The 23,570-nt window shown below is 43.7% G+C and overlaps 1 protein-coding gene across 1 annotated transcript in view; it reads left to right on the top strand.

Moving 5' to 3' along the window:
* The window catches only part of LOC144685885 (uncharacterized), a 282,599-nt gene that overhangs the window by 43,469 nt on the left and 215,560 nt on the right, over positions 1–23,570 (top strand). The window contains exon 3 of the mRNA XM_078550890.1: positions 19,759–19,803. Within this exon, the coding sequence (XP_078407016.1) occupies positions 19,759–19,803 (45 nt within the window). The remainder of the gene's footprint in view (positions 1–19,758; positions 19,804–23,570) is intronic.

Consider the following 23,570-nt stretch of genomic DNA (forward strand, 5'->3'; position numbering starts at 1 on the left):
CTGTACAGGTCTTTACTGTTTGTGTGCAGCACCATGGGGAATTGACCACTTTGAAAGTATTAAAAATCTTCTGAATGGTTGCCTCTGCCTCCTGAAAATGTAACCTCCTGTTGCATGATTTTGGGGAACACCTTTAAGTCACAATATCAAAATGGTATAAAATCATTTATAATGGCAATTTTTCTAGGTAAACATTAGCTTGTCACAGTGATGCCCCAGGCCTTCATCCAGCTGATGTTCTTGTTCCACCTCCTGATCGCCTATTCAAAATAAACTGTTCTCAATCCTGTTTTTCTTTAAGCTACTATTCTCTGTTCAATGATGTAAGGACTTGGCCTTGCTTCTTCTTTCAAGTTCTCCCATGTGTTTGTTCTTTCTTTCTTCTCCACTTGTTCTCAGCTCTTTCTAATAATGAGCAAAATGATTTAGGATGCAAATCCCATTAGCCGCATTTCTCTTAACAGATGCAATGACCTTAATTACTTCCTGTAACATAGCATTCCATGCTTTCTGAAAATGCTGTATAAAGATTTTTCTCCTAACCTCTCTGTTCACTCCATTAGCAAAATCTTTAACTTGATGACCCCCTATTATTGACTCCTCAACCAGAGGAAATAGCTTTTCTCTATTCAACCTACCACAACTCTTCATCTATGTCAAATTCAATATCTTAATCTTTCTAATGTGTAGCATGGGAATTCATTCCAAAATTATTATCCTTAAAACCCTATTGTTCAAATTAATGCCTAACTTCTTATACTCTCTCTGCCAGATTTGAGACATTCTTCTATCTATTATCCTTAATGTACACAAAACTGAATAGTGTGGACTAGAGTGAAACATGCTGTATTTAATTACTGTACTAGTACCCAATATCAGCTTTCTCCTGTTCAGCACTTATACTAATCCAGCTTTTAAGAAGCACCTTCTTACAATATCACTTAGGTATATTAGGTCACTTGGGATTATTATCATTGGTGTTGAATATGTGTCAGAGTGAGTTTGTCAAGAATAATAGAGCACTAAAAGCGAGAGTAACGATTGAGACAAAGACTTTGAAGAAGTTGTAATCTCATCAATATTAGATAGCCCTTAGGCCAGGTCATTTAATCAGCTATTCTACCATCTGTACTCTTCATTATGATTACCGGGGTGAATTAGAAATGTATTTTTTCTCCTGTTCACACAATTTGATGCTGATTTTCATCTAACTATTAGAATTTTCAAAACCAATGTCTTGCTTTGCATCTTAAATATCACCTCTATGACTCCAAAAAATTATCTTTCCACAAGCTTCACAATCTTGTCTTTAAATTAACTCGTTACTAATACCTGAAAACTCATGTTCTGAATTAGTCCTCTACTGACACTGATGCTTTGCTTTTTAGCTTCAGCAAACAAACAAATGACTTTGCTTTCAACTTGCTAAAGACATTTTTCCTCCTCTAATTTCATTGTCAAATTATCTTAGCAGGTGCAAGCAATTTGTCTTAAGAGTTCAGGGCCAATCCTGTTTATAATTAGAAATCCAATTGTATACTTGAAATAATTTTCAAAAAGCAAATATTTGGCCAAGATACACTGGAAAATTATAGATTATACATTGGGAAAAACTCTGTTCTTGATTGCTGAAACATGCTGGCGAATTATTCTAAAATTCCAACTCTGTTGCATTTCCATGTTGGAGTCCGTAATACTGATCATTTTCTATAATGCTTAGTTGTTTGCTCAAAAAGACTTTGAGCAGAATTTTATGTTCCCCTGCCTGCAGGTTTGTTGGAGGTGGGGGGTGATCATCAGATTTTTTGGAGGGCCTTCCCACCAGGCTCCCTCTCACCCCAACCTCTCTGCAATTTTATGCTGGGCCCAGCAAGGCCTTGGCCAGCCTGCCCGCCCTTGCCTCAATTGAGGCACTGAAGTGGCCAATTATTGACCACTTAAGGGCTGTTTCCCACCCAGCCTCAATTTTCAGGCTGGCGGGAAGAGTTCAGGGGCAGGGGGAAACGCAAAAATTAACCCTGTTCAGGCCTCAGAGAGGAAGGGAGGGGGTCTCCATCAGCAGCCTCCTTTTAACGTTGGGCGCCCTGCAAAAGGTCTGACCCCTGCGGGGGCCCCCTCCTCACCCTGGCCTCTCCACCAACATCCCAACCAGCCTCTGTCAACTCCCCCAGGACTCACCTACCTTCCCTCCCCTACCCCCCCTTCCTCCTTTCCCTCTTCAAGACCCCCAAGACTTACCTGATCCTTTACTCCCGGAGCTTTGGGGAGAATTTTCCCCCTGTTGGGGGGGTTGTGCGGGGGTGGGCGGGGGTGGGGGCGGGCGTGAACCCGATCGGTGCCTCCGATCGTGTCCGCACCGCCGTTTTACGTGGGCGGGTCAATTAAGGTCCACCCAGCATGACACGCGCCCAGAAACAGTGAGTGCTCCCTGTGCGGGCGGGGGTTACTCCCTGAGTCGGGGGCTGCGCTCTTTCACACATGCACGCGAAAGAGCGCAGTAATCTCCCTGAGGCACCGAGATTAGTTTAAGTTTTAAAAAGCTAAATAAGGAAAGGAAAAATTTTAAGACATGTCCCCTCATGTGACAGTGTCACATGTCAATGAGTTCTTATAAAAATCTTTATTCAATTTATAAACACTTCATGAAACCTCATCCTGCCTGTGGATGAGGTTCCGTGAAAAATGCGAAGGCCGCCTGGGCTCTTCGCCTGCCCGCCAACCTTAAGGCTGGACGGGCAGCTCAGTTTATTGGTTTAATTAGTTTTTAAACGGCCTTAATAGGCCTTTGACAGTTTGATGGGCGTGCGGCTGAGTCAGCTGCGTGCCCGCTGAACTGAAAATCTAAATGATGCCCAGTGATGTTGGGACACACGCCCGACGTCACCCTGTGTCATTTTACGCCTCAGCGAGCGCCCTCCGTCCCCACTCGCCAAGGTGAAAAATCTGGCCTTTATCTCTGGGGATTGCTTGCAGTCCCAGTCCTGACCACTGCTGCTCCTGGTGCTGCAGGGACTTAGACAGCTGCCGGTCAATCAGATTGGCCAGCAGCTCTCTGAGGCGGAGCTTCCTCCCGACTGAGGGGCGTAAGTCCCACCTCCAGTGAATTACCACTCATTGGAGTGTGAAATAACTGCAGGGCAGGCAGTATGGACAGGGATGTGTTTGCCACTAACTCCTTGGATGGTGAGAAGGGAAAATGTGCCATCCAAAATATCCTGGCCTTGGTGATTTCCCTAAATGCACTGTGGGCAGGATTTACGGGTCGTCGGACAGGCCAGGGAGCGGCTGGGAGACGGTCCACCGCACGCAATTGGCCCCCTGACTGTGGTTTCACACTGGCTGGCCAATTAACTGAGAAGCTCAGCGGTGCCGGGGTGGGGGGGCGGGAGGCGTTCGAGCGCAAAAGCCTGCGCATGTGCAGGGGAGCACACGCTGAAACTTCCTGAAGGCAGGGAGCTGAATAACATTAAAATCAAAAATAAAGATTCTGAAAATGTGCAAATATGTAAGTCAGTGAGCACAGGAGTGATGGGTGAATGAGACTTTGTACCACTATTCTCCTTGTTATTTATATATAAATATACTGTATGTGCACCCACAACCATGAGTAAATTGATTAATTATTGAGTAAATACATTTCTGAGATTGACAGTTTTAGATTTAAGTATTTTTTGTACAAAGTTCAGCCTGCCTAGGCAGAAGAGGTGCCTAAACTGGAAATTGAGCTATTTGTATTAATTTGAACTGAAAATGTGTGGTATCATGTTGGAAACAGTGAGAAAATGGGTAGTAAGGGTGAGGCTACTGCTGCTTCATTACCCCAACCAGGTTTTCCCTCTCCCTAACCTCACGAGGACCATCAGTGCCCACTCGTTCCCCACCCATCTTATGTACAAAGTGGCATGGTCGGTCGTTAGTTCTGGTGCATTTCACTACTTCCCAGGATTACCATGGGGAATGTAGCAGTATAACTGCCCTAAGGTGCCCCATGGAGGGAGAGGACACTGTAGTAGCCCCCTCACCTTCTATTTAATCCCTGGTGACTTACCTGTTTGTTATAGAGTTAATTTTCCAGGCAATGTCTCTTGGTGGAAACATTGAACTTTATTTACAAGACAGCAGCAGTAGCTACATGTGTGCATCAAACTCTATAACTAAAGAAAAATTCTCTCCTAGAGGTTCTCTGCACTGCTAACCCATTGGTTTACACAGATCATGTGATCTTACAACATAGGATTATTCTTAAAGCTGCAGTCCTAACATTTATCAAAACTTTAATTACTGCACTCCTCCCCCTTTAACTTTTCTGTACATTTCGTATTTACAAGGATATTTATCTCATGACATTACAATATTTACACAGGTCGAGAAATTACAAAACAAAAACAGAAATACCTGGGAAAACTCAGCAGGTCTGGCAGCATCGGCGGAGAAGAACAAAGTTGACGTTTCGAGTCCTCATGAGAAGGGTCATGAGGACTCGAAATGTCAACTTTGTTCTTCTCCGCCGATGCTGCCAGACCTGCTGAGTTTTTCCAGGTATTTCTGTTTTTGTTTTGGATTTCCAGCATCCGCAGTTTTTTGTTTTTATCGAGAAATTACAAGTTCAGTCTTTCAGGTGGTCTCCTGATTCATGTGGAGCATCATAGCACCACAACTTCCAATTCTTTGGCAAGAACCACATTCGCTGGAAGCACATTAACAATTAGGCACGGGCAGTTCAGTTTCGTCACTCTGACAGAGACACCGGGCATGTCTATCCTTGGTTGAGCAACTTCAACAGGAACCACCGGTTCAGCAATGGTTACAGGTGGAACATCATTTTGCTGGGGTACCTCCTTTCTTCTTAAATCATCCACTTGCTTACGGATGATCTGGCCCTCCACTTCCATGTGGTATGACAATGGTCTGGTCACCGAGCTTACCTTACCAGGTAACCACTTCAGTCCTCCACCGAAATTCCTTACATATACTGCTTCACCAACAGTAAATTGTCACTCACGACTATGCAAATCATGAGTCACTTTTTGGTTCCCTTGACTTTTCTCCACCTTCCCCTCCAAATTAGGAAATTTTAGGCTTAGTGTTGTTCAGTAATTCTGCAGGTGTTGCACCTGTCATTGTGTGGGGTTTGTTCTGTAGTGAAGTAGGAAATGAACAAGCTTAGTTTCCAACAATTCACCTGTTAATTTTTTCATTCCCACCTTAAAAGTTTGTACTGCCCTTTCTGCTAGTCCATTAGGTGAGGGATGGTATGGTACAGTCTTCATGTGGTTGATACCATTTAGGCTGACAAATCTTTGAAATTCAGTGTTAGTAAACATAGTACCATTATCTGAAATGATTACTTCTGGAAATCCATGGAAAGAAAAGCTTTGGTGTAGTTTTTCTATAGTAACGCCTGACGTTGGCGACTTAACCTCATAAACGTCTAACCACTCGGAATGAGCATCAATAATAAGGAGTAACATGGTTCCAAGGAAAGGACCGATGTAATCTATGTGCAATCTCACCCAGGGTCTACCAGGCCACTCCAATGGGTGTAATGGGGTGCCACCGGCAACTTTTGTAGCTTTTGGCATGGCATACAGTGTTTAAGCACCTTCTGAATATTTCCATCCATTCCCAGCCACCAAAGATAACTTTGCGCTATAGCCTTCATTCTTGAGATTCCCAGATGGGCACTTTGTAACTCTACTAAGAGTGGTTCCCTTCCTTGTGTAGGAACTACTATCCTGCACCCCATGATAGAATACCATCTTGACTGCTCATTTCATATCTTCAGTTGAAAAATGACTTCAATTCATCAGAGACAGGTTCCTGGGACCATCCATGTAACACTTGGTCTCTTGCTCGAGACAGGACTGGATCACGATTCATCCAGTTTCTTATCTGCCTGGCACAGACCGGTGAGGAATCTAGGAAATTCATCACTAATATGAACTCTTGGGGAATTGGGACATGTTCATTGTTCTCTTGCAAAAGAAGGCAACTTAGGGCATTGGCATTGGCTATATGAATCCCTGGTTTATGCACAAAGGTGCATTAATATGCCGCTAAAATTAGGCCTCATCTTTGAATTTGTGCAGAAGCTATGGGAGGGATAGCCTTTTCCGCTAAACAGACCCAAAAGTGGTTTGTGGTCTGAAACTGTCGTGAAGTGTCACCCATGCACGTATTGGTGGAATTTTTTTACACCAAAAATAATCAATAGATTTTCCATTTCGATCTGTGAATATCCTTTTTCAGCTCTGGGTAGTATCCTAGATATATAGCCTATCGGCCTCTCTGTACCGTCGTCCATCTTGTGAGATAGTACCACTCCCATTCCATAAGGGGACGCATCGCAGGTTAGCATTAATTCCTTTGTCGGGTCGTAGTGCACTAACAAATTTGAAGAGTGCAAGGGCTATTTTACTTTCATGAAGGCTTCTTCTTGGGGTGAATTCCAAACCCAACTCTGGTTTTTCTTTAACAGTGAATGTAGAGGGGCTAGAACCATTGATAAATTTGGTAAAAATTAGTTAGGAGATGTTCTTAGGGGCAGGTGTCTCTCTGATTGCTTTAACCTTCTCTTCAACAGGGTGCAACCCTTGGACATCTATCCAGTGGCCAAAATAAACGACATCATTTGCCTGAAAATTTATTTTTTTTTATACATATATTTTTCTTTTCCCACCTATTTCCATTATTTTTAAATGTATTTCCATCCATTGTTTTATTCTATCTTTTAGCCTATTTCGATCCCTTCCCCCCACTACCCCACCCCCACTAGGGCTATCTGTACCTTGCTCGTCCTGCTTTCTACCCTTAATGTCATCATTAGCACATTCTTCAGCTAATATCACCATCGTCAACACCCCTTTGTCCTTTTGTCTATGACATCTTTGGCAACCTCTTCTTTGCCTCCACCTATCACTGGCCTTCTATCCAGCTCTACCTGTCCCACCCCCCCTCAACCAGCTTATATTCCACCTCATTTCTATATTTCTTAGTTCTGATGAAGAGTCATACGGACTCTCCGCAGATGCTGTCAGACCTGCTGAGTTTTTCCAGCTATTTCTGTTTTTGTTTCAGATTTCCAGTATCCGGAGTATTTTGCTTTTATCTTTGTTCCAAATGTAATTGTTGAGCACCTTTATTTAAATATCTGAAAGTGTGTTCTACTACAGTGGTGGAATCACCCGTGTCTACTTCCATTTTTAAGGGTTTACCATTACTTGCAATGTGACAGTAATTGGCTCTGTCTTCCCAACTTTCATGTTGAATAAGGAATAAATGTCAGAATTGGTTGTTTCTGGCTCTTCCACACTATAGACTCCATTGGACTTCAATTGTTGCTTGGAAGCCTATTTTAATCTCGCTTTGCAATGTTTCAAGATGTGTCCACTTTTGTGACAAAAATAACACTCCACCTTTTTAAATTGCCAATGATAAGGAGTATGATTGTTTCCATGTCAATAAAAATTAGTTTTCGAATTTGCTGTTAAGTTGTTTCATCTAAATTTTCGGTTAGTGGGGTCTGTTTCCCGCTTCGCCGCAGGGCCCCAGCTTTTCGTGCCACTTTCAGCTGACTGTTCCCGCCCAACTAGGAAAATGGTGCCATTTTGCACACCTTGAATCGCTTGTGAATCCCTTACAGCGCTTTCCATCACAAGCGCTATTTCTAATGCTTTCTTAAAATCAAGGTCCACTTCAGCCAGCAATCTTTGCTGAATAGCATCCTCTTGCACGCCACAGACCAAACGATCCCTGAGCATATCATTCAGGGTTTGACCAAACTCACAATATTCCATTAGTTGTTTTAATTTCGCCACATAGGTAGCCATGGTCTCCACCGGGGCTCTATTCCGTGAATTGAACCAGAATTTCTGCACTGTGATTGAGGGCTTGGGTTAAAAATGTTGCTTAACAAGGTCTACTAATTCACTGAAGGTCTTTGAATCTGGGGCACTGGGGGCCATCAAGCTTTGAATTAAACTGTATGTTTTGCTCTCACAAATACTCAGGAGAATCGCTCTCCTCATTTCCTCCCCCGTGATTTCATTGGCTTGAAAGTAGAATACAAGACGTTCTCTATATTGAGACTAGTCATCTGTAGCTGGTTCAAAGGGATCGATTCTGCCAAACTGTGGCATCTCAGATGAGTATATCTTCCTTTCTTTTTAATTATCTTAGGTACTCACAATTGCTGGTCAAGGGCCAGCACCGGATCAAATTTATCCATGTCACCAGTTTGTTATAGAATTCATTTTCTAGGCAACTCTTCTTGGTGGAAACATTGAACTTCATTTACAAGACAGCAGCAGCAGCTACATGTGTGTACCAAACTCCATAACTGAAGAAGAACTCCATCCTAGTGGTTCCCCGTGCTCCTAAACCATTGGTTTACATAGATCATGTGATCTTGCAACACGGGATTATTCTTAAAGCTACAGTCCTAACGTTTATCAAAACTATAATTACTGCACTGTTGAAGACTTTGATGTTCACAAAAGTCTACAGACGGTCTTTGATTCACATCTCCAGTACAAAATATTCCCCTACATATATTAAATATTAAAAATTCTGAATGGTCTCAACATTCTAATGATAATGTTGAGTCAAGTGGAGCATGCCTTTGTGACAATGCAACCTGCAGGTAAAGTAGCAACTCACCTTTTTGGAATCAATGCAACAGAGAAAAAACCTAATTAATGTTTACTTAAGAAACGCAGAGAAGCCAACCCCCCACTAAAAAAGCATAATGGCCAGTCCTGAAACAAATTGAAAACTCAAATAACAAATATGATGAAAGATGCTATGCAGTGGCAACAGCTAAATTATGCGGCAAAAAGTAAATTAGAAAAAGTAGCTTGTAACAAAACATATCTGCAATAATAAATTAAATAGTCAGAAAGATAAAGGTTAAATGCACCAAAGGTTAAGTAACTTAACAGACGTCTTTAAAGTTGTGAAAGGTTTTCGTAGAGTATACACAGGGAGAATGTTTCCAATTGTAGGGAGGAGGAAAACTAAAGGTCATCAGCATAAGACAGTTACCAAGAAATCAAATAGGGAATTGAGAAGAAACTGCTTTACCTAGGGAATGGTGAGATTGTGGAACCCACTACCATAGGGAGTGGGTGAAATGCGTAATGTCAATGCATTTAAAGGGAGGCTAGATAAGCATATGAAGAAGATAGGAAAAGAGGGGAGGAGGCTCGAGTGCAGCATAGGGCGGAATCGTTCGTGCCCACTGGCGTTGGGCGTGTACGGTGGTGTGAGCGTACAAGGTGGTGAGAATGTCAAAAAGCAGTTTCACGATGGTGTGAGACCAGTTCACAATTGTCCACTCAGCCCGTTGATGGCGGGCCATGTTCCCTGCCTTTGGACGTTTGGAACCTCATTGCAATACATCAGCATATCATTACAAGGCCGCCGGAATCACCCGACCACAGAAGTTGGAAAGTCACCGTTAATGCTCACAACGGATGATGGTCGAGGGGGTGGGAGAGGAAGGTCTTAGATCGACTGGGAGAGGAGGAGGTATTGGGGGGGTGTGGTTGGGAGGTGGGGATTGAAGGTGTCAGGGTGGTGAGGTTGGTGGAGGGGTGGAATGAAGGTGTTGTTGATGGGGGGAGGTTGGGGGGTGGGGGGAGTATGGGGGGAAGGGGTATAATGTGGGAGAAGATGGCAACTGGGAGGGTAGGTGTGAGAGGGGTGGATGGTGTAAGGCAAGGAGATCGGTCAGGGGAGGGGTGCGGAGAGGAGAAGGAGTCCAAGGGCAGGAAGGATAGCGGAGAGGGGAGGGAGTAAGAATGGAGGAAGAAGTAAGGGTGGAGGAAGGAGTCGGGAAGGGGGAAGGAGTAAAGCTGGAGGAAGAAGTCGGGGGGGGAAGGATTAGGGGTGGCGGAAGAAGTAAGGGTGTCTGAGGGAGTCAGGAAGGGGGAGGAACTAAGGGTGTAAGTTGAGGGGTCAGGAGGACTAAGTAGGGTGTGACGGGGTTCTGGGGGGGGTGGAAGGGTTCGGAGGGGTGAAGGGGTTCCAGGGAGTGAAGGGGTTCCAGGGGTGAAGGAGTCCAGAGGAGGGAAGGGGCTCCTGGGGGAAAGGGATCCGGAGTGGGGGAAGGGGTTTCAATGAGGGAAGGGGTCCGGAGGGGGAGATGTCCAGGTGAACGTGCAAGGGAGGGGTTTGATGGGTCATGTCTGCCTCCTGAGGATGGGCGTGGTATAAGGAAATGGTGAGAATGACCAAGGGCTGAGTGAGGTAGTAGGTGGGAGGGGGAGGGTTCAACGGTATTGGTAGAAGGGATGGCGACAATTCTTGGTGGAGCCTCAGAGGCCGACATGGACGCTGGGGGTGGGAAGGAGGGCATCGGGGAGGTGAGTGTAGATGGAGGTGGGATTTTCAGGAAGGAAGGGAATGTGCACGTTCACCTGGACATCCCCAAAGGAAAAGGGCTGTGGCTGGTAGGTAATGGAGAGGGAGTGGTAGGTGATGCCGGGGTGGGGGGGGAATCAACTGTGTAGGGGGAAAGGAAATGGGTGACTGGGGGAGGGTAAAGGATGGGGGAGCAAAAATAAAACCGAATTAGCACCAACCTGTCCAAATCGAAGGTGAAACGGGAGTTATGGTGGGCGAGATCAAGTGCTGCATGTGAGTGTGATCATTGGGTGGGCGGAGATGGAGTTCAGCTCAGATGGACAACTGAAAGCGAACCCCAGCAGGCAGCAGTGAAAATGCTGAGGACATTAAGATAAGGGTGATACGGGAAGGATCTGCGAGCGTGGGAGAGTGCTTGCACGATGGTCTGAAATGCCCTGCCACACACACATTTCTCCCTCCAGAATCACTCGTAGACTCACTGCTTCCCTGCGACGACAGAGGATGAGGTTGAAGGGCTCACAGGCAAAGGGGACTTGGAGGGAGTGGACAGCCTCTGAGATTCCTGAGTGGATGACCCGGGGGTGACCAGCTGCCACTCCTCCTCCCTTCAGGTGCCCGAGGGCCCCGGCCTGACTCATTGAGGAGAAGTAGCACCTGGAAGGACATCAAGGGGCCCCGTTTCCCTCTCGCGTTGCCACTGCAGAAACTCAGCCATGGCTCCCACGATGGAGTGCAGGTCTGCACACATCGCCGTATCCTGCTGGACCAGGGTCTCCATGGAATCCACCATCCTCCCCATGGAGACTTCCAAACGAGCACATGTGGGCACCACTTCATCAGAGAGCAGGGGAACGCACTCCTCCGACTTGGGTGCCACTCTCTGAGGGCTTCCAACAGCTCTGCATGGTGCTACCCCGCCTTCTGCTGACTCTACACGATGAGTTGGAAGGCTGAATCCAGAGGCTCATCATCTGACTCAAACCTCACAGATGTCTCTTCCCCAGCAGTCCTCCGAGTGCTGGGGAACTTGGCTGAACCTGCCTCCTCCTGCTGCGGGCATGGGCCCATGCGGTGGCCACCAAGTTGTGGACCCGAGCTTGCTCTACATCTACGTGCCACTGAGGTGTGTGTCTCTGCACTGGTGCAGGGTGTGGGTAAGCGCTGTGACAGGTCTTCCAGGCTGCTTATTTCCAGCTCTTCAATTGAGGAGGTGTCCCTTTGGCTGGAGGTGAGGATCTGGATGGAGTTGAGGGACTGGCTGGCTGAGGGCATCAGTTGCTTGGCAGAGCTCCCTGTGAACCAAAGTAGAGATAATTAGTGCATGGCAGCAGAGTCAAAAATAGGAGAGGGAGAGAGAGCACTCACAGTTTTGTCGAGGGAGGGATGATGTGGTGCAGATCCTCAGGAGGGTGTTCGCCGCCGACCTCACTGTCACTGCAGGCAGGGTCCACATCCCCATCAGTCAGCGCAATGGCACCCTCCTCAAAGTGATGCCTAATGTGGTCCACTCCACCCCCGGTACCTCTCCCTGCTGATGTGAGCAGGCTTCTCCTGGGATGGAAACAGATGGAGAGAGTGTGAGCAGGACACAAGGCACTGCGTGGAATGTGGAAAGTGGAGCCATGGACGGGATGAGGACGCAAGCTCCAGAGGACATGAGCCTGATGGAGATGTGAGGGTGTGTGTGAGAGTTAGTGGTGTTGTCCCTTGAGGTGTGAGATCCTGTGGATGTGTGAAGGATTTGAGAGTGTGTGAGTTGAGAGTGATGAGAAAAGTGAGTTACCCTGGCAGAACGGATGAGACCATTCATCCTGTTGCGGCACTGGGTGGCTGTCCTCTTTTGCAGGGCATTGGTGCTGACCACAGCTACCACTGCCCCCCCATGGTGGATTGGCGATGCTGCTGCCCATCCTGCGGCCATATAGAGGGTAGAGGACACCACGGCAGGCCTCCATGGCGTCCAAAAGACGCTCGAGGGACGCATCACTAAACCTGGGGGCTGCAGTGTTTTTGCCTTTTGGAGCCATCCAGCCTTCTGTGCAGCAGTCGTGAGCTGGAAACACTGAGTGGTGTGTGCACGGCTAAACATTAAATATGGTGTCCGGCATGATGAAGCGGTGAGGTGATGGTGGGCGGGCGAATGAGAGCCCGCCTGCCATGGAAACAGCGTGTTTCCCGGGAATGCGTAATTAACGCAGCGGGTTTAGGACGATACGACATGAAAAGCTGCCATTGCAGCCGGCAGGTAAAATGTCTTTTTGCCTGCCTACTACCACACTTAATGCAAATCTGGGACGAGTCTGCCCATAAATACCGACATGGACTGCTTGGGCCACATGGCCTGTCTCTGTGCAGTATATCCTATGTAATCTCATAAAAAAGCACCAGACACTGCAGCATTAGATGGTTAAAGTGAACGAAAGGCAAAAAGCACAATGAAGAACCAAATGCTAAAAATCCCTGTTTGCGAGTAACCCAGCAAGCAGGATCTCAGCAGAATGAGACTGGAGGCTGGCTTGGAACAGCCCGCCCCATGTTGCTTTCACGTTTGCAATAGATCTGTTCCCACTGCAGGCCAGCCCTGATATATCCCTTTTTTTATCGGGAAATAGGCATGCCGAGAGGTTAAGGTCAGGAAAATTGGCCCCGCATTTTTCTGTATGCTTCCATCATTCTTGGGAAATGGGAAGTTACTTCCAGGCGACAGCTCTACAACCACCAGTGGAGGAAAAATAATTCAGCTAGCAATCTTCAATCCATATGGAATATGGACATGCATCACCCTGCAGCGAATTTATCATATTCTGCCATTGGTGTTCAGTGATAGTTTTTAGATGAATACCATATGTTAACAATTTGGCTGTGATCAGTCACTTGGCCAAGAATAGGATTCTGCATACATTCATGTCACATTTGACGAAGAAACTGATTTATTGATTAAAAGAAGTTAAGCAAAGCCAGAGTACGAGTAATTTGAAGAACCTGCCTCAGTTGAGAATGAAATGGAACTTCAGTAGCTGAAGGTTTCCCTTTCGTCTCCTTATCATGGCTGGGAGATTTCTTGGAACTGCTCTTATGGTTTTCCAGCATTATTTTGTTTGATGTTTGGTGAAGTGGGAACATCTCTAAGGAATTTCCCAGCCTATGTTGCTGGAAGATGTTGTAGGGTGGCCAAGTTGTGCAATAATGATAGAGTTGATCTGCAGACACTTCTTGGGTGGAAACATTGAGTTTATTTACAATATACTCAACAGCAGCTACACATGTGCTTTCAACTCCAACTCTATCTCTACACCGACTGCTGAGGTAGCTCACGCTACTCTTCTATTGGTTACCACAGATCATGTGATCTTCCTTAACAAGTATTATTCTTAAAGGTACATTACACACTAAATGAAACCATAATTACTACATTCCTCCCCCTTTAACTCAGCATTACATATTATATTTACAAGTACATATTTTTCAAGACAACATAATATTTACACTGGATAATGCATTTACGAGTTCAGTCTTTCAGGTGGTTTCCTGGTATGTGTGGAATGTTGCAGCTCCACAACTTCAGATTCTTTGTCAGGTACCTCCTTTTCTGGAGTTGCCTGAACATCAGGTGCTTCGGTGGGCTGAAGACTCAATGCTTCATAAACTTGAGGTCATCTAAAACTCTGTTGCCAGTGTCTTGACTTGCAGCAAGTCCTGTTGTTGTAGGGTGGCCTAGTTGTACTGTTAGTGATAGAGTTGATCTGCAGCTAATTCTTGGGTGGGAGCATCAAGTTTATTACAATATACTCAGCAGCAACTACACATGTGCTTTCAACTCCAACTCTAACTCTACACTGACTGCTGAGGTAGCCCGCGCTACTCTCCTATTGGTTACTACAGATCATGTGATCTTGCCAAACAAGTATTATTCTTAAAGGTACATCACACACTACAAATAACCGTAATTACTACACTCCTCCCTCTTTAACTCAATTATACATATATTTACAAGTATATATTTTTCAAGGCAACATAATATTTACACTGGGTAAGGAATTTACAAGTTCAGTCTTTCAGGTGGTTTCTTGGTATGCGTGGAATGTCGCAGCTCCACAACTTCAGATTTTTTGTCAGGTACCTCCTTTTCTGAAGTTGCCTGAACATCAGGTGTTTTGGTGGGCACTTGCAGTTCTGTATCCTCAACTCTTACAGGAACATCAGACATGTCAGTCCTGAGTTGAGTATCCTCAATAGGAACCGCAGACCCGGTCATGATCACTGGTGGAACAAAATCTTGATGATCTGTCTCTCTCTTCCATAAATGGCCCACATGTTAATGGATGATCTGGCCTTCCCCCTCCACGTGGTAAGATAGAGGTCCAGTCATCACACTTATTTCACCCAGTAACCACTTTGGTCCTTCCCCGAAGTTTTTCACGTAAACCAGCTTTCCCACAGTAAATTTCCTCTCGCGACTATGCCAGTTGTGTCTAGTTTTCTGGCTTCCCTGACTCCTTTTCACCTTCCCCTCAAAATTCGACATTATTAAGCTCAATCTCATCCTGTGACGGCATTTCAACAATAACTCCACAGGTGTGACACCTGTTGCGTGAGGGGTTGTCCTGTAATGAAAAAGAAAGTGTGCTAGCTTGGTTACCAAAGAATCGCCAGGTATCTTTTTCATGCCTGCCTTGAATGTTTGAACCACCCTTTTGGCCAGTGCGTTTGAGGAAGGGTGGTACGGTGCAGTTTTCACATGAATGATGCTATTGAAGCTGATAAAGTGTTGAAAATTCAGCACTCGTAAATGCTATGCTGTTATCAGAAATGACTACTTCTGTGAATGGGAAAACTCTGACGTCTGGCAAAACTCAATTGTAGTGCCCGATGTTGGTGACTTCACCTCATATATGTCCAACCATTTTGAATGGGCATCAACAATGAGCAGAAACATTGTTCCCAGGAAAGGTCTGACATAGTCAATGTGTAACTGCACCCAGGGTCTACCTGGACACTCCCATGGGTGTAATGGAGCTGTCACTGGCAACTTTCGCAGTTGCTGACATTGCACACAGTGCTTTACTAAACTCCTTATTTCGCAATCGATCCCAGGCCACCATAGATAGCTGCGTGCTATGGTCTTCATTCGGGAAATTCCTAGATGGGCACTGTGCAGTTCAATTAAAAGTGGCTCCTTCCCTTTGGAGGAACTGTCACTCATGCTCCCCACAATAAGATGCCATCCTAGCTGGTTATTTCATGTCTTCTGTTGAAGTACGGTTTCATTTAGTCAGATACGGGCTCTTGTGACCAACAATGTAGCACTTGTTCTCGTACTTGAGACAGGAGTGGGTCCCAATTTGTCCAGTCTCTGATCTGTGAAGTACATACCAGTGAGGAATCTAAGAAATTTAACAGTAAAACAAGTTCCCGTGGAACTGGGACATTCTCATCATTTTCTTGTAAAGGCAAACAACTAAGGGCATCAGTATTTGCAATTTGATTGCCAGGCCTATGTATGAAGTGTATTCGTATGCTGCCAGAATTAAGGCCCTATTAGTATTTCTGTATCTTCTTTCTATGTGCCTTCTTCTTTCTAGTGCAGATTTTAATCTCGGCCTTCTTTTTGACTTTACTGTTGGCTAGACTTCTCTCAGACGCAAGCTCAACTTGTCTGAGCTCAGTGGCTGAGTCTCCCAAAATTTCATTATCTGTCTGCTTCTTGGGAAATTCAGTGACTTTTGCTTCCAAAGCCTCTTTGACTTCATTTAGCTGATTCTTCAGCTCTTCCATCTCTTTTTTGTATTTGTTTGCTGCCTCCTGGAAAAGTGAACATTGTTGTATCTTCTCTACCAATTCATTCTTCAGTTTATTCAGAGAGGTGTTGAGTTCTTTCTGTTTCTCTCCTTACTTTTCCAGAGGTATAAACTTTGACCTGAGGGAATCTTGCAGTGTGTGAAGGTCTTTCAACAGGTTTTCTTTATCCCTTCAAAGGTTGCTCACCTTGTCTCGAACTCTGTCAGGCAGTGTCTCTTCGAGTTCCTTCTGCTGTTCTTGGAGGTTTTGGCTTAAGACAGCCTACATTTCTTCAGGTTGTTGAGTTCCTTTTTCACTCCTTTTTCAAAACAGGAACGCTTCCAGCTTCCTTCTGGAATCCCAGTGGCCAATCAAGGTTGATTTCCCTTAGCCAATTTCACCCTAGAAGGCTTGGTCCTCTACCTCTCAATATTAACACTGGTAGCTTTGCCGATTGGCTTCCATAATGGATGGTTACTCTGCTTATGCCTTTTACTTGAATGTGTTCACCCGTCTATATTTTTAGCTTGGTGGCTGTTTCTTCTAAACTTAATTGATGGTCACCATTATTCAAATATCCTAAGGTATGTTCCCAAATTACTGTAGTGGAAGCTCCCATGTCCACTTCCATTCTAACAGGTTTGCCATTTACTTTCACTGTGACAAATATTGGTTCTGTCTTTTCAACTTTCAGATCAAGCAACGAGTAAATGTCTGAATTTGCTGTTTCAGGCTCTTCTACATTGTAGATTTCACTGGGCTTCTTATTTTGTTTACAAGCCTGCTTGAATCTTTCCTTGCACTGCCTCATCGTATGTCCATTTGTGTGACAATAGTAGCATTTGATTTTTTTAAACTGCCAATCACTAAAAGACTGATTGTTTTCACTTCTATTAAAATTATTCTTCAATTTCGTTGCTAAGTTATTTTTCTTTATTCTTCGGCTAGTGGGGCTGTTTCCCGCTTCTCGGTGGAGTCTCGCTTTCTCGCGCCCCTTTCGGCTGAGGTTTCCCACCCAATGTGGAGGATGGCACCATTTTGCGAAGCCTGTATTGCCTTTGAATCTCTTACTGTGCTTTGCATGACCAGCGCTATCTCTAGCGCCTTCTTGAAATCCAGGTTCACTTCAGACAATAATTTTTTTTTGAATAGTGTCCTCTTTCACACCACACACTGAACAACCTCTGAGCATGTCGTTTAGAGTCGTATCAAACTCACAATGCTTCATTAGCTGCTTCAGGTTTACCACTGCAATTGCAACTGTCTCAACCATGGCTCTATTTTGCGAATTAAACCTGAACCTCTGCATCATGACTGAGGGCTTGGATTAAAATTACCCTTCACGAGGTCCACTAATTCATCAAAATTCTTTGAATCTGGGGCATTGGGTGCCAACAAACTTCGAATCAAGCTGTAGGTTTTGCTCCCAAAAATCCTCAAGAGGACCGCTCGCCTCTTCTCTTCCATCATAATCTCATTCGCTTGAAAAAAGGATGTGAGGCATTCTATGTATTGAGGCCAATTATCAGCGGCTGGCTCAAAAGGATCAATTCTCCAAAATTTTGGCATTTGAGAGGGGTTAACTTCTTAATTCTAATGGAGCATGCTACTTACAATCATTGGACGAGGTACAGTGCCGATTTCTTTCTAATTTGATTTCTTCTGTTCTATCCTGTTTTATCCTCATCACCAGTCACTTAGGATGTAATTTGTGACTTTGATAAAAGTCATTTTGGTACTGGGAAGGGGTGGAAACTTGATTGGAGGAATTTAAACATAGAGTTCTGGGAAAAATTGGCATGGAGTTGGGAGGCAACACCATGTTCAAGGAAAGGAAAGGGGGTGTTGGAGATGGAACGTTTGCGAGGACGGTGAGGCCGAGTGTTGGTTTTTTGAGGAGAGAGGTGATGGCAGCAAATGTAATAGAGATAGGGACAGCACCTGTAGAGAGAGAGAGAATCGCTTACAATGTCATCTAACATGGAGGCCAGCAGTTTAGTGGAAATAGGGTTGATGGAGCAAAAAGTGGGTCTCATAGACAAGAAGAGCTTGGAGAGGACATGAGGGGAGATAGGAGAGAAACTAGAAAAATAAAAATAAATTAAAAAAATAAGAAAATAAAATCAGCTTTCTTTCATATTCTGCTTTAAAAAATGAGAATTAAATGATGCATCATTTTTTTAGTCTCTGCAAATGCTGATTTAAAATTGCTTTAGCCTTTGAAATGCTGATAAAAGGCGATGAACTGAAGTGAAATACAAATTCATTCCTAATTATTGACTATGAGAAATAGCTGCTTCTAGAATGCAAGAACTTTCCTGCACCATGGAGGGGATTTAATGGAGCCGGCGAGAGCAGGAAATGTGGGGGTGACTTAATTAGGTGGGATATGAAATCTCAATTTCCCAATGGTGAACTGATGTGCAGAGATAAAGTCAGTGGCCTGTTTGCAGTGTGTCGAGCCTCACCTCAGCCTATGGCAGGTTTGTACTTGTAATATATTTGCATGCCATGGATATTCATTAGTGTAAAACCTTTTTAAATATGTCCTACTTTCAAGATAGAGTCAACGGCGCATGAGAATCTCGTAGCGCCCTGTTCATGTTTGTTTAAAGGTGCCGTGCACCAGTCGGCTTAGTGCAGTTGTGTGTAAGGTCAGTGGTTTTCCTTCTTTAACTCTATGGCATAAGGAAGGGGAACAGGAAAATGGAGACTTGCACGGAATTTCGCAACTGGCAAGGGTGAGTCAGGGTTGTGGGGAGGAATGTGGAGTGGGGTCGGTGGCGTAGAGGAATGAAGTGAGAAGGGCCTGGTACCCTGGGTGTGGTGGTGGGTGGGGCAAGTACGGGGACAGTCAGTCAAGGTAAAGAAAATAAGGGGCTTAAAGGGTGGTGTCAGTACTGCTCAAATGTGCATCCATCTCAAGGTGTTGGCTGGCAGAGTCCTTACAGAGCTTTGGGTTCATCTACAACATTTCCATTATTCCCGTTGAGATTACTCTTGGACAATGTCACTTGCGATGCGTAGAAGGGAGGGCCAGCTGAGCCTACAAGTTCAGCCATGTCCCACAGGGTGGCGAGTACAACAGTTTATTTACAATATACTCAGCAGCAACTACACATGTGCTTTCAACTCCAACTCTAACTCTACACTGACTGCTGAGGTAGCCCACACTGCTCTCCTATTGGTTACTACAGATCTTGTGATCTTCCTTAACATGTATTATTCTTAAAGATACATTACCCACTAAATAAAACCATAATTACTACAGAAGACAAAGCAGATTCCATGGAAAACAAATAACAAATATTGCCTTCATGAGAATCAACAGCAGCACTACAATTATAATTTCTATTTCTTTTTAAGTTTACAAGTGATTCTTGATCAAAGGACCAAACTAATTTGTAGTAACAAATGCCAGCCATAATTTCCAGGAATGTGCAAATAACAGAACACCTGCACTCGAGTATGCAGCAGGCAGATGGTATGTAGTACTGAATGAAGTTTTTCAATTCTGTGGGGAGAAATGGTGTAGATTTCTATAGTTGGAGTTTTAAAAATATGCTTAAATCAAACAGCAAACAAATAGTTCTCTCTTTTCTTTATATGTAGGTCCCCCTGGAAAGCGAGGAAAAACAGGAAGAAGAGGAGTCATTGGTAAGTCTTGTATTATCTGCCAAAATCAGATGCATATTTTTATACAGGCATCTGAACATTTAATTTCCTTGGGAGTGACCTTTTGATGCATGCTTTTGAGAAATGCCTTGGATTATTTTATTATGTTAAGGATGTTATATAAATATAAGTGGTGTTGGTTTAGGATAAATGATGAACAGCGTGACTCAAGTAAGCTAAACTAGACTTAAATGGTAAAACTATTTATTAATAACATTTTTTTTCTCAAAGCTAGTGTACTATTTTCTCATGGCAGTTCAATGTTTTTCCATAGTTTATGGTATACATCACATATATTTCTTAAGAGATCCTACCTTAGTACTTTGTTGGCCAATACATTAGCACCTTGCCACATGTGGAAAATTGCAAATACAGATCTGATTAATTTCATTTTAGATTAGTTAATAAAAATGAGTAGTACACACCATTATTGGGCCTGTGAACTCAATACCCATATTCGTGCCTTTCTATATATGTGTACAACAGCCTAAACAAATAGCTCCCAAAAACAGCATTTGGAAAAATCTTAGAGCAACTGGTTGTTATATAAAAACAAACGGTGAAGTCAGTGGATATTTCTGTATCCCTCTTTCTTACAAAAAAATAATTGGCCCCAAACGTTAAGAGAGCTTAAACAAAGGAGATTATAAAATTATTAATACAGTAATTCTAATTAAGTATTTTTCTATCCAGTTACTGTTTTAGCAAGTGTGTAGCTGATGCGATGGCTCATTATATGATGCACAAAAACAGTTTCCATTAAAAAGCTTTTACAGCACAGTATATCTTTGCATCATCTAAGTGTAAAATTTGGCATTGGTGCATGGGAAAAATGTATATTCAGGGCATCAAACTTTTTGAAATAGCTATAGGGCATAGATAATTCAGATTGATATAGATAATATCTCATTCACTGAACAAAAATGACCTTGAAATTCTATGCTATTTAATTTTGCTTTGTAAAATTGGGGCATCTTCTCTTAAGTAGCAAGACATTTCCACTGGTTTTCCTAGTCCAAAATTCATCTCCCCAAGCTCAAAATATAAGCTGATGCCTTTCCATAATCTATCCACCGAGTTCTTAGCTACCTCATTGTAACATATGATAATAAGGGCCATTGGTTTGCAGCCTTGAATTGTCTGCAGTGCAGTAGGGGTAAGTTAGAATAAGAGAAATGAGGTATAGCTGCTGCTGCCAAGATCAGCTATTCAAGAAGTGAGGAATTTCAGAGCCTGAAGATTGTAGAGAGTGAGGTTTTGACCTATCCTTCTCCGGAGTTTGTATGGTGTTCCCTATGGGCTTACCTCTGTGTTATGGACAGAGGAGGAGGAACAAACTGAAACCTCCAAGTCCCTTCCCTTACTGTCTGCAATCATTGTGGTTGTTTTTGAAATGTGTTTAAAAACTCAAACCCAAAAAGAAAATTCAACCAATTGTGGCTAACAAAGGAAGCTAAGGATTGTATAAGATTAAATGAAAAGGTCCATAAAGTGGCTAGAAATAGTAGTAAATCTGAGAATTGGTAGGCTTTTAGGATACAGCAAAGGCGGACCAAGAAATTGATAAAGGGAGAATAAAATATGCATGTAAAGTAGCAAAAAAAAATAAAAAGACTATAAAAGCTTCTATAGGTACATCAGGAGAAATTATAATGGAGAATAGAGAAATGGCAGCGAAGCTAAATGATTACTTTGTGCCTGTCTTCACTGAGGAAGATACCAGAAATTTCCCAGAATTAGAAATCAACGGATGAGGGAGAATGAGGAATTGATGGAAATTAGTATTAGTAAGATGGTTGTATTGGAGAAATTACTGGGACTGAAGGTTGAAAAGTCCCCTGGACCTGATATTCTACATCCCAGAGTGTTGAAAGAGGTAGCTATGGAGATAGTGGATGCATTGGTGATCATCTTCCAAAATTCTATAGATCCTGGAATGGTTCCTGTAGATTGGAAGGCAGCAAATGTCAGCCCATGATTTAAGAAGAGAGGGAGAGAGAAAACAAGAAACTACAGACCTGTTAGCCTTACATCAGTAGTAAGGAAAATGCTAGAATCTATCATAAAGGATATATAGATGGACATTGGATAATAATGATCTGATTAAGCATGGTCAACATGGATTTATGGATGGGAAATCATATTTGGCGAACCTGTTAGAGTTTTTTTAGGATGTTACTAACAGGATTGATAAAGGGGAGTCGGTGGACATAGTTTACTTGGATTTTCAGAAGGCTTTTGATAAAGTCCCCCACAGGAGGTTGGTTAGCAAAATAGAAGCACATGGGATAGGAGGCAATATACTGGCAAGGATTAAGTATTGGCTAACAGGCAGAAAACAGAGAGTAGGAATAAACGGGTCATTCTCGAGGTGGCAGGCTGTGACTAGTGGGATATTGCAAGGATCAACATTTGGGCCCCACCTGTTCACAATATATGTCAATGATTTGGACGTGGGGAGATTAAAGAAGATTGTGCACTTCTACAAATCTTAAACGAAAACAATAGCTAACAATTCACATGTTTAGCTTGTGGGAGAGCAGTCGGTGCGGGCTTGGTAAAGAGAAGTCTTTTTCCACTTCTGAATTGTAGTTCGCATGAGTTCGAATAGCTGGAGTCGAATATCAGGATTATTGTAGGATTTCCTTGAAGAGATGGTTTCTCAGCAGATCATGAAGTTGATTCCTTGTGGCTTCCTTATCAGGAGGTCCAATTTCTTTACAGATGGACTTCAAGTTTTGGAATCCGGCTGGGAGGCAGTTAAAGAATTTGAAGCCTCCCATTGCTTAAAAGGCAAAGGTGACACTACCTTTTCTGCAGTTGTTGTTTCTTTGGTGTTTCTCTTCAGGCTGCCTTGGTATCTATGACTTTTGAGGTAAACCTGTTATCACATGACAAATACTGGCATCATTCATCCAGAATGGTATTGAAGTCTAAGGCTATTACTACATGGTAGGAGATAGATGGTGATCTTTTACACTTAATTGGTGGATAACTGGTCTCGTCAGCTTACATTTGTTGAATTATAAACCTGAAGACATAGGGTCTAGGATACAATTGACTCTGATTCAAGTAAACCTCGAACAATGTGAGGTGTCAATTCCATAGATAACATTTGCCTTGATAACATTCCAGGGGGAGGTCACCCACCCAGGGCAATTCAATTAGAACTTTCCAGAAGCTTGATAGTCTGTGTTGAATAAGCAAAAGTTGCCTGGCCTCTTGGCAGCCATCTTAATAGTTCATCAGTGTCCATTTTAAACAAATAAAAGACAGTTCCAGAGCTTCCATACAAGCACAGACCATGTTTAAAGTTATAAATATGACATGCCTTTGCTGGGCGTAGCATCTGCATAACTGGATGGAGTGAAGGAAAGTCAGGTAGCATTCAGGAGGGTACACATAACTAAATATTCCACCACCATCCTCCCACACCCACCCCCCACAAAATAAATAAATACAGGCAAAGAGGTCTTATGAGGACCTTAGTGAACACATAGGTGTTAGAAGAGAGAATTTTACAAAAAGGCAATAGAGGAGCAGTGTCACCTGCTGTGTGAAGAGCTGCAGTAATGGCCACTTGCTGACACCCGTCAGTGGAATTTTCTGTGCCCGCTGGCATTGGGCGTGCTCGGCAACGTGAGCGGACAATATGGCAAGAAGGCCAGAAATCGATTTCATGGCACCGTGAAACCAGTTTGCGATCGTCCGCTCAGCCTCTCAATGGCTGACTGCGTTTCCCGCCATCA

Source organism: Cetorhinus maximus, chromosome 10, assembly GCF_964194155.1.
Source record: "Cetorhinus maximus chromosome 10, sCetMax3.hap1.1, whole genome shotgun sequence".
Classification (NCBI taxonomy): Eukaryota; Metazoa; Chordata; class Chondrichthyes; order Lamniformes; family Cetorhinidae; genus Cetorhinus; species Cetorhinus maximus.